General features: G+C 39.4%; 1 protein-coding gene across 1 annotated transcript; it reads left to right on the top strand.

Moving 5' to 3' along the window:
- The first annotated feature begins 384 nt into the window (after window positions 1–384).
- On the top strand, window positions 385–17023 carry hps5 (HPS5 biogenesis of lysosomal organelles complex 2 subunit 2). The gene is made up of 23 exons (XM_022221933.2): window positions 385–591; window positions 3309–3438; window positions 3705–3815; window positions 3930–3994; window positions 4134–4326; window positions 4605–4735; window positions 5086–5304; window positions 5383–5454; window positions 6534–6622; window positions 6919–7097; window positions 7481–7639; window positions 7985–8144; window positions 9363–9480; window positions 10301–10447; window positions 10612–10680; window positions 10781–11358; window positions 12008–12128; window positions 12416–12565; window positions 12657–12776; window positions 13848–13961; window positions 14080–14186; window positions 15259–15550; window positions 16518–17023. The coding sequence occupies exons 2-23, from the start codon at window positions 3331–3333 to the stop codon at window positions 16576–16578; spliced, it is 3363 nt and encodes a 1120-aa protein (XP_022077625.2). The 5' UTR covers window positions 385–591; window positions 3309–3330; the 3' UTR covers window positions 16579–17023.
- Window positions 17024–18522: the final 1499 nt, after the last annotated feature.

Below are 18522 nucleotides of genomic sequence, written 5' to 3'. Positions count from 1 at the left end.
TTCCACATTTTGCATTGACGGCGCTACACAGTCTTGGGTTACTGTGTGCGAGCATATCCAAGGCGCAAAATAATTCTCTCTGGGAGTGAACGGCATGACTCAACCTGAAAACAGAACAATACTAAAACATTAAATATAAAATCTTGATCTGTTTCTATACATTCTGTGAAAAAATTAGGTTATTTCAACAAGAATTGCCAAAATTATTGGCCTGCAAAATGATGTCAAATTTTTTGGGACACCTTGTATTTTGTTCTGTGCTAAGAATCACATTCCTTAGTCCATATCATATCATCATGGTGCATTTTAAACTGCAGTATCCAGGTGTTACGTCAGTAAATGTGAAGCTGCTCTTGGTGGAGATGCTTGAGTTGTGGTTGCGACAGACTGGATCCTCCTGCTGTGAGGAAGCAGAGCTGCAGCCTTCAGGAAGTGTCCTAGCACCAGCTGGTGGAGCTGTCACGGGCCGGCTGACAGCAGACTGACCGCGGACTTTCTCCCCCCAAAAATACTGCAACAAAGCCAGGGATGTAAGGGAGGTTTGGTGTGGTTTCACCGGCGGTAAAGCTGCAGTCTGTGTCCATCTATCTGGTGAGTTTTAATTGACAGAACGGCGAGTGAGCGTTTCAGCTAGCCTGTTTGCTAACTTGTTATTGAAGAGTGTGGGGTGAGTTGGAGCTCAAACAGAGTGATAACGTTTATTTTAATTATAATAATCAGTCAGACGTGTAATTTAACATAGCAGAGCTGTGTAATAAGGGTTTTCTCCCCGTCTTTTCGTGTGGTTACAGTAGTTTTGACAGAAGCGTTAGCATCAGTGTCATCGGACGGGTCTCGTGATGCAGCCCATGAATCGGCTGATCGAGCAGCAGCTTCTAATCAATAACTCAGTTTAACTAAGGATTATTAATGAAAACTGACATAAATTAGCAGTCTAGTTAATCTTAGTGACAGTAATTATCAGTATTGAACGTCAGGTAAACCGATATAGCTCCAAAGTTTGACATTTCGAAGTTTGTTGACGGTTATTAACATTAGGACGTTAAGTTTCAGTAATAATGTGTGTTAGCTCGCAGAGGTTTAGCTAAAGTTAGTATGTTTACTATAGGAGGCTAATACACATTTCAGGTTTAATCAGGAGTTTTACATTTAATTTTCCTTAATACTTCCACTCTACTGCAGTTTCTTGGGACATACAGTATTTACACTTTCGCTTTTATCAGATACTACAGCTCCAATGCTGCATACCAGCGGTGGAAAGTAAGTACAAGCACTGTGTTTTAGAGCGAATGTGGAGTATTTGTACTTCCAACTTCTAATGTATTCTAATTTACATGGGCTACTGTTCTATTCGATATTTAATATGTACATAAATAAATAGCTAGTCCCATTAAAAAAACATATATAGCTGTGAATAACATGAATAAAGGCATGAGGCTATAAATGAAGGCTCCTGAAAAATATGGAAGTCCTTTAAAAATGTCTTTATTTTTTATATTTATTGCCTCATTTGTTTATTTTTATTGAAATATTAATGTTAATTAATATTTTTTTACAATATTGAATAAATTAAAACTTTATGCTTCAGCTCCACTACATTTCACAGGTACTTTTTGTACTTGTATTATTGTGCTCTACATTAGAATATTTAAAGTTTTCAAATTACAAGTTAGTGGCGCCAACATTTTTAGGCTTTTTACTTCTTTCAAAAAGTACTGTGTGTTCGGGTCATATTTCAGATGTCTATGAGCTGTTAAAAGCTCCACAAACAGATTTTTTTTCCGCTCGAAAGTTCTGACTTTTCAGTACATGTTTAAATGATTAAATATTTTACAAAAAAACAAAGATTCAAGCTTAAAACTTCAAAACTTGACAGCACATTTATGGTTATCCTTCTTTAATCTCCCATTAATTGTCCAGTTTCTCTGTAAAGAAAACTGGATATGAAGTAGTTCAAACACACTCCACCTGCTGACACACTGATCTTTCACAGTTAATCATCTAAAGATGTTTTATAATATTATACCAGTCAGCCAGACCAAATCAGTACTTTAATACTTGAACTACATTTTGCTGCTAATACGTACATACTTTTACATTAGTAGGATGTTTCATGCAGGACTTTTGAACTGCTGTAATGATACTTCCACTTCAGTAAAGAAGTGGAGAATTAATTCTTCCACCGCTGTATCTAAAATATGATGCATGATGAGGGTTTTAGTTGTGAATTTTATTCCAGCTCAAACAACTAGAACAGTGAAATGCTATTTGCATCATCAGGCTTCAGGAATGATTATGTATTTGTACGCCTCTCATAAAGCCTAACATCCAAACCAAAACCCTGATTATCAAAGAATCTACGGTAAGTTGGACACGGATTCCAGATGTGGATATTCCCCCCAAGGCGCTTGACGTTAAATGTGTCAGTTGACTTGTAATATAATTTGGTGTAACATTCAAGGAAAAATTGCTATAAAAACAAGTGCTCCAGGGTCGCCTTGGATTATATTCGTTATTTGGGCGCTGAACTTGCCTTTAACGCAGCTTTCAAAAGGGACCGGTTTTCACGTTCACGCCTCTAGCAGTTTATTTCAACTATATTTAGCCCATATTAGTGCACAAACTCACAATGAAATACATCCTTGTTACAGTAGAGTGCTAGCAAAGACAGGGACTGTTGTTGGAGTTGACTCCTGCTTATCATGTTCTGTTGAATTGCTTCTGTAAACTACTACAATGCAAAGAAGCATTTACAACCCACCAGTTTGTTTTACAGCATTTTTCCTAGCATTCATATTGACATGTTTCCTCCTACAGTTTGCCGCCTGGTTACTCTGATGGCTTACAGTTTTAGTTTTACTTCTGCTTCCTTAAAAATACATACAAAACCACAACAAGTAAGTCAGAGCCAAAGTATGCAGTATCATAGTGTTCTGTCAGAATGGTCTTTCTGACAATATTGACTTCATACTTTAAGGGAAAGGACATTTAAACAACACTGATTCTACAAAAATAGAGCCTTCAGCCATTTTATAGAGTGTTTCATCTCTATGTATTTGGTGATAGCTGTTTCTGCTTAATGCTCCTATTAGGTACAGGAAGCAGTAAATGTTGCTAAATTCAAAAAAGTCTCCTAAGTGTGGTCTGTGCACCATATAAGTCTTACAAGAAAGTCTGAAATGGATTTTTTTCCGGGCTGCAGTGCAAAGTGGAGTCATGGCTCGACAATTAAAGAGCGACTGAAAGTCATGAGATGCCACACAGTTGTGAGCCGTGGCATCACATTTGTTTTTCAAACTTTTCTGCAGTTGTGTTGGATCACCAGTGAAGATGCCTCTGACACCAGTTGTTCCAGAGAACCACAGTCATGTCCTGGCAGAGTTCGACTGCCTCGATCCACTTCTCTCTGCGCTGCGCTTAGACTCCGGCAGGCTCAAGGCAGGTTTTTACAATCACATCACATCTGAGACAGTCGTATTTAAATAAGTAGTTAAAGTTTTATAGATGCCTTCTGGTATTTTTAAAGCTAATTAAAGTTACTAAAAAGTGGGAAAAAATGCACAGTGACATGCAAATTTAATCTCCTGCAGCTACAGCAAAAGAAATGTGGATGAAAAAAATTAATCAGTTTCAAAATTTTTGGTCTTGTTTACACAGCAGATAAGGTGCACTTGTTCTAAACGCTACTCACTGTTGTGTTACAGTGCACCTGTTTGGCAGTGTCGAGGAAGTGGCTTGCATTAGGAACATCAGCAGGAGGTTTACACCTGATTCAGAGGGAAGGCTGGAAACAAAGACTCATACTTACTCACAAGGTAATATCAACTGAGACTTTGCACTGACACAGCTGCACATAAAGAGGATTGTACTGTAGCTTTTTCTCTGAAAGCCTTACTAACGCTTCACCAAATGTGTGCTCTCTTCCTCAGGAGGGATCTATCACTCAGGTGGCATGTTGCCCTCATGATGAAGATTTTATTGCTGTTTCAACAAGGTTAGAGTTTGTGGCTAAATTAAAGAAATATTTTGTACTTGTCTGTCTTTAAATAAGAATCACCATTCGGCCACCCTCCTCTTTTTCTTTCCTGATGTTGTTGGCTGTTTTGTTCATGGTGTACGCCCCCCCCGTACAGTCAGGGGCTGGTGGCGGTGTGGGAGCTGCAGCTGGAGCGCCGAGGTCGTCCAGAGAGAGTCAGTGTGTCCTGGGAGCACCGAGGTCAGAGCATCACTGCACTCTGCTGGGATACCAGCACGCTCAGAGTTTTTGTCGGGGACTCTGGAGGGAAGGTATCATTCCTCCGTGCAGGATCTTCTAAGTTGGGCAAGGTAATGACTGCTGATCAGTGAAAGTTAGGCCGTATTGTAAAGCTGGCTAAAACATGGGCATATGAAATCCTTTTAAGAAATAGGGTGGTTTAAGTATTTTCTATCCATTAGATGTCTGATAATAGTGCATGTAATGGCAGGCTACTTTCTGTTTCTAAAAACTTCATCTGTGTTGGTCTCACTGATGTTCAGCTCTCTGCATTTATTATGTTTTTATGTGTCTGATTTATATCCATGTCTTATGTGATTACTTATTTCATTTTCTTTTTTGTCTCTAGGGGTCAGCATTCGTCATCTTCCCTGTCCAGACTGTCACCACTGTTGACTCTAGAGTAGTTCAGCTTGGGTACCAAGATGGCCGCCTGCTTGTGTCTTCCCTGAGCCGCTGCTACCTCTGTGACACTGACAGGTGTGTCTCTGTTATTCTGTCCTTAAGGAGGGATCACGTTAATGCCCCCGAATATGGAAATACTTCCCAAACTAAGGTGTATTTTAGTAAGACAGTCAATCCATAAGGATTTTGACAAATTTTAGATTTTTCCATTCATATTTTCCTAATCAAAAGCACATTTCTCTGGTAATAAATGTATGTTTTTTATCATTTGTCCTGATTTAGAAAGTGGGTAAAAATAAGTTGGATTATCAGTGATGAAAATGGTTATTAATTTGGGTTCCCAACATGTTCTTCATTACTCCTGAAATTGATCCCTCTCCTTTATCTTAAATACCTCTTTTTTTTCTTTCTCTGTTTGCCTTCAGAGAGAAGTTCTGGCGTGTTGGAAACAAGGAACGTGACGGGGAATATGGAGCTTGCTTTTTCCCTCAGAACAAGGGGTTATTATTGGGTCAGCCCCCGCTGCTCTACTGTGCCCGGCCAGGTTCTCGAATATGGGAGGCCAGTTTTAATGGCGAGGTTCTGAGCACCCATCAGTTCAAACAGCTGCTGGCTTGTCCTCCACTACCTCTCATCACTTACAGGTAATGTGTGTTTCTACTTATGAATCTTCTATAAATATCCACACTCATAATGTGTGTTCTCTGCCTTTTTTCCTGCAGAAACGAGCCAAATTACAATCCAGTGCACAAGACTCCACAGTCAGTCGCCTTCCCTAAACTGCTTTATTTAGGGTAATATCAGTTACATTCAATTTGTTTGACTCATATTGTCCGTATATTTTGTTGGAAACACATTATTGAACACATAATAATGTTCTTAACTAAACTTTCACAGCATTAAAGCTCGTATCCGGAGTTTGAATCGCAGCGTCTCCCAAAACACTGTTGGTCCCTCCCTCCCTCTGATTTCGCCCCTTTATTTGCACGCGCGCAGTACATGAGAGGAGTGCCCGGAGTGCTGCAGCATCTTGCCTGTTTTGCTGTTTTCCACTCTTCTACATTTAGTAAATAATAAAGGAATTACGTTAGAATTCTGTATTGAGTCTAACTTGTCCTAATACCAAAATAACATGAATCTGCTAGGACGAACGAGTAAAGTTTCAATATGTGATTACACTCGAGTATCCCTCTCGATGACGTTGTTTATCAAACTTAGTGCATTTACGCGTGTATATGTGTTACATTGTTTATTTATTTCTATCTAGAGTTCAGAATTGCATGACTCCTCTGACGAAGAGTATGTCCCAGACGCCCCAACATCTTCCTCCAGAGGTCGGGCATCTAAACGAAGCCGTCAGGCGGGCTATGGAAGCCGTGGTCGGGGAGCGAGGCGAGCACCCCGAGCCAAAAAACGTTCTGCAGTCTCTTGGCCTGACAAGCCGTGGGATTGATAACTTTTCTGGAAGTTGCTGATCCCTGATGCTCTCTCCTCCACAAGCAAAACAAATGTGCGCGCGGTTGCGTAGTGAGTAGCTCGCCCACCTCTGCATGGGCTTGCTTGCTGTGCGCGTAACTGTTGATTGACAGCATGACAAAGCTGAAGCTCGAACTTGATTGGTCGGCAGCGACCGGCGCTTTTTGGAATAACATGGGGGTCTATGAGAGGAAGGCGGAGCTCAGGAATAAATTTTCATATCGCGTTATACTAACTTTATATTATAGTATCGAACTAGACTAACACATTTAAGTTTTGTTAGAAAATGATACATAAATTGAAAACAAACGGAAACTCCGGACACGAGCTTTAATAACACACAGAGACGTAGCATTTTTGTCACTTGACTAACGATACACATTCCTTATTTGTGTAGAGACCAAAACCTGTTGACCTGGACTGATTCAGCTATTTACATCTTTACACCTCAGACTGGACAAGTACTTCTGTGGAGTGAAGTTAAAGGTGTGTTCTCGCAAAGCACCAGCAATCCTCCGGAGTACCTGAGAAATTAGCTTTTTTCTCATATCATGTAATTATGTACCGTCACCTCTGTCTAATATTATCCTGTTCTCATTTTCTAAGTATTGTAATTATCTTTACATAGACTCTAAAACTTAGTCACAAAGTTATCAGGAGAGCTACCCATTAATAATCCAAGTGATGTGAGTGTGTGGAAAAATCATGAGAGTTGCAATTCTAGCAAACCCTTCGTTGTGTTTATGTGTAAATTAATTCAGATTTTTTCTCTGGTTTTGTAGATTTGGTTGATGTCGCAGTCTACCGCAGCGAACTCTTCTGTCTCCATGGCAGCGGGCATCTGTCCCACCTCTCCCTGTTATCTGCAGAGCGCTGTGTTGAGCGTCTGTTGCGTAGAGAGTCCTGGTCTCTAGCTGCTGCTGTCTGCTGTATGTTCCAGCACGCAGTCACCACCAGCAGGGTAAGATGGAGCCGACTGCTGTACTGACTGGCTTCAGTTCTGTGCACAGTTTAACCCAGATTCCAGTCTTATCTGGCCAAAGCTGTTCTTTGAATTCTTTACAATCTGGGTTTGTAAGGATAAAGCACAGAATATACATAATGTACACCTAAAAAGAAACGTGCTAATGGTGGATGTGATTCCTGCAATTGACAAACAGTATTATAGTTTTTTTTGTTCAGCACATTAAAAAAAATCACTGTACAGTCCAAAGTGTTACACCTATATGAGTTTGTGCAGATGGTAAAAGACAAATGTCACAAGTTTACATGAAAAGGTTAATGTTTTAGTGCATCAAGCATTTTAGAAATCAGGTATCTTGATAAGATCTCTTCTGATCTCAGGCCAGGAAGTCAGTTCCCATCGACCGCCTTGAACACCTGAGATCTCAGCTCAGTTCCAGCACAGACCTGGAGATGATCAGCCAGCTGGAGGAAGTCATCTCAAAGCTCGAGCCTCTCGACTCTGCCTCCAGCAGCCGAAGAAGCAGCATCTCCTCACATGTAAGAACAAAAGTCTTCATGTTCAGCTGATGAGGGACAATTGTTGCTTTTGCATAAGTTTATATTTTCTGTTTGGGAAGGGTTAGCAGGCTTCAACTGTGGAATTACACTCGTTTGTATAAAATCAACTAATCAGTGACTTAAATAAATTCCCCATGACGTCATGAGGTCCAAAAATGCAAAATAATGTGACAACAAGCAGATAGGGCACTATTGTGAAAACAATTATCCATTCAGTGCGTTTTTATTTCAGTGAACATGCTTAAACTAAGACATTTAACTTCTGTCAATCTGCATGCACGTGTAACAAATGAGTACAGTGATGGGAGATGCATGATTTTCCAGGAGAGTTTCAACGTCCTGGACTGTGGAATCTATCGTGTGATCAGTCGCAGAGGAAGCCAGTCAGATGAGGAAACGGGCTCCCTCATCAATCCATCCACATCAGAGGAGGAGAGGCTCAAGGAATTTAGTTTTGTGCAGGAGGACGATCAGGGAGATCATGGTAAGAACTTCATCTGTAGCACCAGCAGCCAGAAAAAACAGAAAAACTAATGGTAATGTTTAACTGCAGTCTGAAATGATACAAAACGGCTGTTTAAAGTCATGCACTTAAAATCTTTTTCTTGGTGGCAGTAATATTTACATGTTGTAATAATGATAAAAAAAAGCAATTGCTAATTGCTTTTTCTCAGTAAGTATTTTCTATATGGGTCACAAATACATACAAATGATGAAAAACTTCAAAATTTCCTGGAATGAAAAGCTCTTTGCCCTTACTTGAATTTACCCGTGGAGAAGAAGGTGGACGCAGCATCCTGCTTGAGGTTGTGGTGTTTTAATCTACTCTCAGTCAAAATAAACTCCTTAAAATCAACGTATCCGCAGCACAAATGAAACTACTACTATGATAGCAGTAGCACAACAAACCAGGGTTGATTTGTATAAAGCGTTTCTCATTCACACTTGTTCTTCTTTCTGTCTTTACTCGTTCTTTTTCTTTCTCTCTGTTACTGGATCTCTTCTCTTTGTGTTCTCTCCATACATGCGTATAATTTGTGTGCGTGTTTGTAGCTCGAGCAACTTTATTTTCTTCTTCCTCTGATTTAAGTGTTAAAAGAGAGTAAAGTTATTTTCAGTTCTACATCTAACACTTTATTAAAATACGTACAGAAAACGAACCTGACACAGAAAAAGCCAAACATTTGGACTTGAACATTTGTAGCTGCTGGGAGATGTTTCACTGTAAAAATTACTGATAATAATTTGACTCTTTCTCTCTTTTGTAATCATCATATCTACCTGTTTCTAATACCCGTCTGTATTTTTGCCACGACAAAGAATGTGTTTCTGATTTGAGTTTGGAAAAAAAAAAAATCATTTGAATTAAAAATGTTGCTATGCTGCTGCTGCACCACTGGATTGCTGTGAGAGCTGAACAATCACTGTGATGACTGACTTGCTTTACAAATACAATCCTCACTTTACCCCACTGTTAATATCAAGTTTCTTATGTGTTCTTATGTTTCATTGTGTCACGCATACGTCACCATTTTGGTTCTGTTTTTTGTATCGTGCAGCATTTGATTTACTTTCTCTCTACAGTGGTGTCTGGCACATTTGCTTTATCTGCTTGCATTATATCCACTGCCTCTCATCACTCCACTCCAGTACTCCATCCATGTGTGTTTTTCCTCCGACTCTTGCCCCCACCTTCATTCAGATCCACAGAGCAGTGAGCGAATGGAGGCAGAACGATCTGATCAGGGCCTGCAGTTCCACCTCCCGCTCTCATTCCGTCCCAAACCCCCCCGCGTCGCACTGCAGGCCGTCAAAGACAGGTGAACTAACGTCCAGACAGAAACAGGACAGACATGCAAATAGCTTTAAAAAGTGTGTCATTGTAGCTCACGCTCTACGGACATGTAGCTATAGAGTGTAGCTGTGAACAAAAAATATAAATGCAGCATGCAGATGGTCTTCTTTTCTGACTGAGAAAAAAATGTAAAGTTAAATTGTTATTGTTTTGGTTAGAAAAAGGGTAAATAAATCAGCTCTGCACAAAATGTTTTTGAGCTATGCAGCTTCACCGACCTTTTCAGAAAGAGTAGGAGAGAAATCACTATCGACAAACTTCTTTAACTCTGTCACAGATGTGTGAAATCATAAACCAGTAGCTGTGATTTTTTTAGTCTATGACCCCACTTTAGATCTTCACATTATTATTTACAATATAGTAGATTGTAGAACCAATGCTCATTCCCCTACATTAAAAAGAATAGACACAATTTATTAAAATATTACATGCTGCATTTATATTTTTAATCAGTATGAGTTTTAACACTGATGAAAGTATTTGTGGTTTGTACTTCTTTTGGCTGTTTTTCTTTTGAGGACTGAAACTCCGACTTTAAACTTTCACTCCAGTGCAGCTGTGCTTTCAGACGGCTTACTTCCTCTTTCTGCTGAAGACCCACATCTTTGTTTTGTTATTCACACGTTCATGTGGGGGGTGGCATGTTTCATTTCTAAGCCTCGCAGTCATATAACATCAGTATGAAACTACTTCATTTTTTTTTTTTTTTTTTAAATCTTACCTTTCTGGTAGGTACGTTGTAGAATCGCGTAATAAAACCTGTTACATTTAATCTTCTTCGTCAGTGTTTCTAGTTTCGTTAAGAAGACAACAGAGAAAATCAACACCCTCCAGATGAACTCGGAGCTCTTTCAGCGACCTGAATTGAGGGAGGGCGGACAGGCGGAAATATCAGCCACTGCAGCTCCATACTCAGAGGAAATGGAGAACGAGTAAGTACAGACCTGTAAAACTCAACTACAGTTTTAGAACTATTTCTACAGAGAACTAGAATATGTTAAATCCAAAGTCATTTCTTATTTTCTCGTGCTTTTGTTGTGAATGCATCACTGTAAGTAAATCAAATTAAACCAGTCGGTTATGTTTGTTGCTGCAGAGTTTATGATGAAATGTCCAACACCGAGGCCGACATGCAGGAGCTTCGACTGGCAACAGAGCGAGCCATGTAAGTACTCCACAGCACTTTGTTAGAATCCTGACTGCAAAGTTTTTAAACTGAACAGCTGTGATGTATTTAGATGTTGCAAATATTTTCCCTACATCAGCTCCCAGATACAGGATCCTTTGGTACTACTAGATCCAGTCTGCCTGGGAGAAGCTCTGCTGGATTGGCTGCCGACGCTGGAGCGAATACTCGGCCCTGCAGAGCCCGGGTCAGCTGCTGCAACTTCAAACATGGATGCACCAGAAGAGGAGAGGGATTATATGAACACCAGCTCAGAGCAACAAGAGGAGTCTACCTGCTCATTAGAAGAACCCACAGAGATTGTCACAGAGGAGAAGAAAGAGACATCTGAGCTCGGACAAAAAGAGGGCCAGTATGAGAATCAGCTGACAGTAGACTCGGCTGAAAACGACGCTTTAAATGGGAGCCCTCCAGAGCCTGTCCGAGTGGCATCCCCTAAACCTGTTCCATCGGATCTACTAACTAATCTCACCGAGCTGGCCACACTGTACACGGAGCTGAGCTGCTTTAGAAACCAGAATGAACAAACGCTGGGTAGCCTGACTTTCCTGCGTCGTTACTTCTTTCTGCTGGACCAGGAGCGTGTGAGGAGAATGAGTCTGCTGTGTTACCAGGAGCAGCCGGAGATGAAGAGCTCCTTCATCGAGGCCATGCTAGGTCAGACGCTTGTCCTCAGATTGCTTGACTGTACAACAACCACCTATTTTATCTATTTGTTTCAGAATTATTTAAATTTCACATATCAAAAGAGAAAAAAATTAAATAGAAGATCAAAAAAAAAAGCAGGGCTAAATTGACCCAATTTGATGTGAAAAGTAAGTAAATTTAAAGGAATGGTCTTCAAACATCCAAAATACTGTCATGTTTTAACATTAAATCAATGTATCTGCTTCAACTGAATGATATAAGTAAGAGATAAGGACAATACTGGATTTTTGTTAATATATATTCCCATATTCTCCATCCTATTTTGGTGGATGCAGTTACAGATGTATACATTTATTTTTCACTCAATGCAGAGAGCATTAAGTCACTCCTGTAGAAGAATGACCACAGAATTATGCCTACTGATGTCATGAGCAGGTGCAGGTATACGATACAAAACCTTTTAAATGTACGCATTCAGTGGGCAAAACAAGAAAATGACTTAAACTTATCTGTAAGACATGCCGTATGTTCTTCTATTTCTTTGTCAATATACATCTCCGGTAACTCCTCATCTACATCTTAGGACTTTTTATTTTTAATTGCTCAATAATTTAATCTGTGATGACTAACAGGATTTAAAATGTCTTGCTCCCTGTAGAGTGCACTCAGTCCAGCAAGGTGGTGGAAGTTTTTCAAAGAGGCGATTTGCTGAGATCTCTGAGAAGTCTGAGAGAGCTGCAGCCCTGGAGTGCTCCTCCCCTCCTGGCTCACTTGCACAGGTCAGCACCGTTATTTCTTTCTAGCACAACAGCACATATTTAAACTTCCTTTCCACTTGGTAACTGTAACTCTTGGTTAGCTGAGCTTCGAGAAAGAAGGTTCATACTTTTATGTTTGAGATTGTTTTCTAATTCTGTAGGAAGTTTCACCGAACTCATGTGAAACCTGAGTTTAAGGCAGTTGTCTTTCAGTGGTGCAGAAAACATCTTGTATCTTAATTCTAAAGTTTTGAAATGAAAATATAGTGTTGAACTGTAGAAAGTAAGTTCACTGTGTTATTTTCCAGGCTGTATGAGAAGCACGGGGAGGCAGCGGTCCGGTCGTTTTCCCAGTTCTACCCCACAATAACTCCTGCTGATGTAATGACCATGGCTCAGCAAAGCCACTTCCTGGCATACCTGGATAATCTGGTTCAGTCACGAGCCGAGGAGCACAGGTACGTCCTTAGATTCATTTCTTGGTCAAGTACGGATACGAAGACACTGAGCTCCATTTGTGGAATGATTTTGCATTATTTCTCCCGTTAGGTTATCATTTCTGCAGTCCCTTCTTGAACCAGAATCTCTGAGACAGGATTGGCTGGAACTCGCTCTTACCCATGATGCTCCTCAGCACTGTGACACTATGACTCCTGATGGACAGCCCAGGTCTGATACTGTTAATGTTGTGTGAAAAATGCTAAATAGCACTTGGGTATCGCTTGTACCCATGTATACAAGTGTATAAAAATATAAGTTATATATTTTTAACTTTCAGAGGCCCTGTAGATGTACACTGTAAAAAAAGAAGTTGTTTTTACGGTAAAATTGCAGCAGCTGTGGTTGCCAAAATGCTACCGTAAAATTATGGTGAAACATTTTCTGCATTTACGGTAAAGAAATGTATTGATATTGTTGATTTTAGGGTGAAAAAAATGTGCTTCATTCCATATTTTACTGTAAAAAAGTTTTAACCTTCAAAAATTTGAAAATGTACATGAAAATGCTATATAAAATGAAGTTTGTCTAACTTTTTATAAATATTACAGCATTTGTCCATTATCAGCACAACAGTTAGTGTATTTAACATTAAATATATGTATTTTTTAGCAAAAATTGCAGATAAAGCTGCCATAAATATTAAAGCATATGTCCATTATAACACAAGTACATCAATTTGACCGGTACAAACTGTATTTTTTACATGTGATAAATGTAGAAATTGCCATGTTATTTGTTATAAATATTGCAGCGTGTTTCCATTATCAGCACAACATTATGTGCATTTAACTGAGAAAAACAGGATTCTTTTTGAGAGTTAAATGCAAAAATATGCAGTATTTTTTTACATATCATGGCATTTTTCCATTAAAAACTGTGCAGTTCAATGTATTTTTTTCAAGAGAAAAAAAATATAAACAGCACACTTTTCTCCTGATTAACCTTTTTACGGTGATTCAGTGTCATATAAACTGCATCAAACTGTTCTGGAGTTTAGATTTTTAGCGTCACGGTTTGACAGTTCATCACCGTAAAATGTCCAAACATATTTTTTACAGTGTAGACATCAACAAAATAAACACAAACTAAAACCACCACAGCTGGACAGGTGTGAACTAAGCTGCTGTCATGGTTACGCTTCACTACTGGATTCTATTTGAGTCACAACTAGATGAGAAGCTGAAGTGAAAGTGAAGCACATGAATAAATGTAACTGAATTACTGTGTCTCCTGCTGCAGGTGGCATTCGCATTGCTTCAGCTGGGGTTATGGTCGTCTTCTGGCTCTGCTGATTCGTCTTCCTGCAGACTTCTCCTCAAAGCAGAAGATGGCAGAGTCTTGCCGCAGTCACGGGTATTTCTAATTTTCTTAGTTTGAAAAGGAAGCTGTGTTGTGTAGTTGATTTTCAGAAGGGAGTTTATAGTCAAATAGTGTGTAACCCTTAGTATAATCTGTGTTTGTGTGCTTCCAGGTACTGGACCGGTTACCTCTACCTTTGCAGTGAGCTGCAGCGTCGCACAGAAGCGTTTTCCACCGTCTGTCAGCTGGATGACATCAGCCTGCTGGAGGGACCCGATGGTAAAAGTGTTCCATCGAAACATTGTCTCGTAGACAGGAGAATTAAATTGATTAAATCTAAAATGGGCTGCGAGGAAAGTCAGTCATCAAATTACGGAGATATGCTGAAACTGATACTTTAGCTGCATCCCAGGCCAGTGCACGTACATCCATACGGGTAATAGACAAGAAATGCTGCCCCACTGTAATATAACCTCATTACAATACAAGATATGAGTCCAATAGCAAAAGTATAGAAAGATAAACATAAATGACAAGCAAATATCTAAATCTGAAACTACAACTCAATTATCTTTATAGGAGGAAAATTCCACCTGTACTGTTCTTCTTACTGATTGCATTAGAAATCAGTATGTGTTATCTGAATAGGTTTGGAGGCCTTACCTTTAGGGGTAGCCGTCATTATTTGCATGCAACTGGAGTTAGATGTAACTAAATAATCTGTTGCTACGTGAAAAACTAGCTTTACTACAGTAGATACTAAATTAATACACATTACCATTAATGAAGATAGACTCATTAATACTGGTAAACTGTAGCTACAACCTCAAAATGTGCTGAGCAGCAGAAGATGTTGATTGCTGACAGCTGTGACACATTGAAACAGCAGAAACACGATGATTTTACTGACTGTTTTAACCTCGTTGCCACATTACTTGCCCCAGTTTAACACAAGCATTTATGCTCTGTTGGCCATTTAGGAAAACAACCTGGTGATAAACATGAAAACTTTACAACTGACTCCTTATAAGGACGAGGTTCAGATTCAGCTGGTCCTTTTACACCTTTATGTTCCATTTCCATTACAGGACACAGCTACTGTTTGTTGTTAAGCTCTGCTACTGCTGCACCTTGTCATTGCTTTGAAGGAGTAAAATGGCAGCACCTGAAAGTATCTACATGAATTCTTTTTAGAGTAACAGTGACAACCTTTTTGGCTTTCAGATGCCCATTTGATTATTAATTCTTACAGAAAGCATGTCGATAAAAACAAAGAAGTGTCCAGTTCATTATGAATTTACCTTAATGATGCTGGCTTCACTGTCTGCTCTGTCTCTGTGTTACCTTGCAGGTGTGGAGCCACAGATCTTGGATGAGTGGAAGCTCCTGATCCAGCTGTCGCAGCAGTGCAGCTGTGCAGCAGACTCGGAGCAGCTCACAGGCGTGAATGGGAGCAGCTTGTCCAACGACTCAGCGGACTGCGGTGGAAAGATCAGCCCAGAGAATCTGACCCTGATGCTGGCTCGGACCGCCGGGCCTGACCGAGCCCTGGAGGTCCTGGAGGATTGTGGAGTGCAGCTGGTACTTTCACCTCATTCCAAACTGGTCTGTGAGCTGCTGAGAGTCACTGAGAAGAGGCAGAGGTGAGTCGATTACTAAGCTATGAAGCTTTTTCCAAGCCTGCAAGATGGAGATGTAGACAACAATAAAGATTTCCCCAACACACAAATCTGGGTTTCTTGTGGCATCAGACTAATGTGTGGATTTCCTGGTTTGATATTTATCTTCTGACTTGGAATTTTTGGGAGACAGTCACAAAAACAAACCTGCATTTGTTAACCCTCGTGTCGTCCTGCGGGTCAAAATCAACCCGTTTTAAAGTTTGAAAGTGTGGAAAAAAACATTTTCACGGTGAAACTTCTGATGTCTGCATTTTCAACATTTTTGGGCACTTTTTAGTGGACAAAAAGAAACGTTAAAAATGTTTCTTTAAGAGCATTCACATAAAAATCAACCAAAATCCAGCGCAGGCTTTGGTTGATTTTTATGTGAATGTTCTTAAAGAAAATCTTAGAAGTTGTACTGATATACCTACATGTAATCACTTCAGATATTTTTAGGATTTTTTGGGGGGAGATTTTCACTCATTTTTTAAAAAGATTTACAAGAATTTTCTTGCCAAATTTGGGGGATTTTTTTTTTAATAAAACTTTTAGGGGAAACTTTTAAAGAATTATTGGAATTTTCTTCCTGAATGTTTTGCAAATTTTCAGAAATTTGGAGAATTTTTTTTTGCTGAATTTTTGGACTTTTTCATGACAAGGAAACAATATTTTTGGGTGCCCGTAAATGAGGACAACAGGAGGGTTTACATGTTGGGATGAGCATACACTACAACATACTGAAATATTTGGGAAAAATATACTTTGACCCATCAGCTTAATTCAGTTTGCCTAAAGATATTTGACAGTGGTCTCAAGAATGTTAGTTATTTTAGTGATGTGTTTAAATGAGTAGATACTGAACCAAAATTGTGTGAAAGTAGTTTGTCACATCTTAACATTGTCATAAAAAATCAAACTCTAGAAACAGAGGTGTTTTCTTTCTCAGGGCGATGATCCAGATGATGCTCGAGCGCTGCGATCGGTTCCTGTGGTCTCAACATGCCTAATGCTACATCACACTCTGTGGACACAAGCTGCTCTGAAATAACACAACTAACACTTTATATAAGTCTTCCCACTAACTGCTGTCGAGGCTGTGACTTAGTTTAAACACTGATACTTGTCAAAGCTTCCCAGCTGACACAAAGCTACTTTTTCTCTAGTGAAACAGTGTTATCTGTCTAATTTGTCTACATTTTGTTAACTGGACAATTTTGTCAGTATTCAGGTGTATGTACACCTTACAGGTTTTTTTTTTTTTTAGAATTTATATTGATTCTTTTTGCATGTGCAGGTAATAAAATATCTCATGTCCTTTATCTTTGCACTTCCAGGTCAAATCAATCAGTAAATTTTACCGCTGTGACAAACAATAAACTGGCAATAATAGCTGTGTAGTATTTTAGCTCGGTAATATCATGTCAATAAAAGCTGTCTCTTTGGAACCTGTTACTATTTTGATTGTTTTTTTGTATTTATGATTAGAAGGTTTTAGTCAGTATGATGATGATAATCAAGTCAGAAGTATTGGGGGAAAATCCACAAAAATAACTGAGTACAAACACAAAAGAGGCTCAAATCCAATCTGTAGATTAGTTAATAATCTGCTTTTGTTTATTTCTGCACAGAAAAAGCATTAAAATAAACATTCTTTTACTTTTCAGGTTTTTTTTTTTTTCTCAAATGATCAAAAACAAAAACCAACTCATCCCCATTATCCAACCTTGGAGACAGTTTTGGTTCATTTGATGTTTCAAAAGACGACGAGAAACCAGTATTTATTAGTGGGAAATGTGGGTCAACCAGGGGCGGGTCCAGATTAATTTTAGTGGGGGGGCACAGGGGGGTACAACAGATATTTTTTGGGGGGGGGCACTGAAAAGTTGTAAGAAAAAATGAAAGCTGCTACCGACCTCTCGCTTTTACAAAGTGTTTTTCATGGTGTTTTTTTTTTTTTTTTGGCTCTTTAACCCAGTAGGAAAGCTGTATATGACCTTTTTTATTTTGGACTGTTTACGTTCAAATTATGATGGACTTGTTTCCTTGTTTATGTGAATTACAGCATTATTAGCTGCAGCATCTGCCTGTTATGTAAAACTGGTAAGCTCAACGACAGAATCCTGAGGGCAATTAAGTGACAAATATTGTGCAAGAACAGTACTATATATACAACTCTGTGGATTTCCACTTCTTAGAATGTTTACTGATAATTATCACACCTAAAATAAGAAATAATATTCTGTACTTTTAGCAACTAGTTCTCAGCTGTAAACCAGAAACATCATAGGGTTCTGTATACTAATGAGTCTAAATCAAAATGAGTACTACCCAATACACAGTGAACAACAACAATCTGTACCTTTGATCTGTGGTAAAATAATCCGAAATGTTCTGTGCAGTAATGTAAATTTTAAAATACAACAAAATACAGAAAGTAGCACTCTATACATTTAATAGTAAACCAGAGAACAATAATAAACAGTAGCAGTATTCCATATTCTTAAGTCATTTAATAGTTCACAGCTCAGCAAACACCATAGTGTTCTGCATAGAAGTCACAAAAACCTGCTCTCCGTAATCTTTCACAGTGAGCAGATGTTCTTGTGTCGCAGGTCCATAGTCCAGACGTGGCCATCGAACAGGCCGGGGGGGGTCTGACACTGTGTACTTCCCAGAGCACCTCCTCTTTTTGCATTCTTCATATGGGATGGAAATAAAGTAACGTTGGTTTAGCACGTCCATCAAAGGCCTGAAGCAGGAAGCCCTCCACAATGAGGATGTGAGTCTCCTCCTTGTGGTCAGACTTCGAGATGATCTCTGTGTCCAGGGTGTTATGAACGCCATGAGACTTCTCAAACTTCACCGGGTTCTCCAGCCACACGTATATCGTACTCATCATGGCGTCCATGTCCAGAGCAGTGATGACATCGTACTGCTTAAAGCCATCTTCA

Source organism: Acanthochromis polyacanthus, chromosome 8 (assembly GCF_021347895.1).
Source record: "Acanthochromis polyacanthus isolate Apoly-LR-REF ecotype Palm Island chromosome 8, KAUST_Apoly_ChrSc, whole genome shotgun sequence".
In the NCBI taxonomy this organism is placed as follows: domain Eukaryota; kingdom Metazoa; phylum Chordata; class Actinopteri; family Pomacentridae; genus Acanthochromis; species Acanthochromis polyacanthus.
Note: the sequence above shows the minus strand (reverse complement) of the source record. Positions and strands in the feature narration are given on the sequence as shown.

What these genes read in the sequence shown, in the direction of transcription:
- hps5 (XM_022221933.2), top strand. Translation starts at nt 3,331, where the DNA reads ATGCCTCTGACACCAGTTGTTCCAGAGAACCACAGTCATGTCCTGGCA. An exon ending in CTACCTCTCATCACTTACAG is followed by an intron (nt 5,305 to 5,382) that starts GTAATGTGTGTT and finishes TTTTTCCTGCAG; the next exon opens with AAACGAGCCAAATTACAATC. An exon ending in ACTCCTGATGGACAGCCCAG is followed by an intron (nt 12,777 to 13,847) that starts GTCTGATACTGT and finishes CTCCTGCTGCAG; the next exon opens with GTGGCATTCGCATTGCTTCA.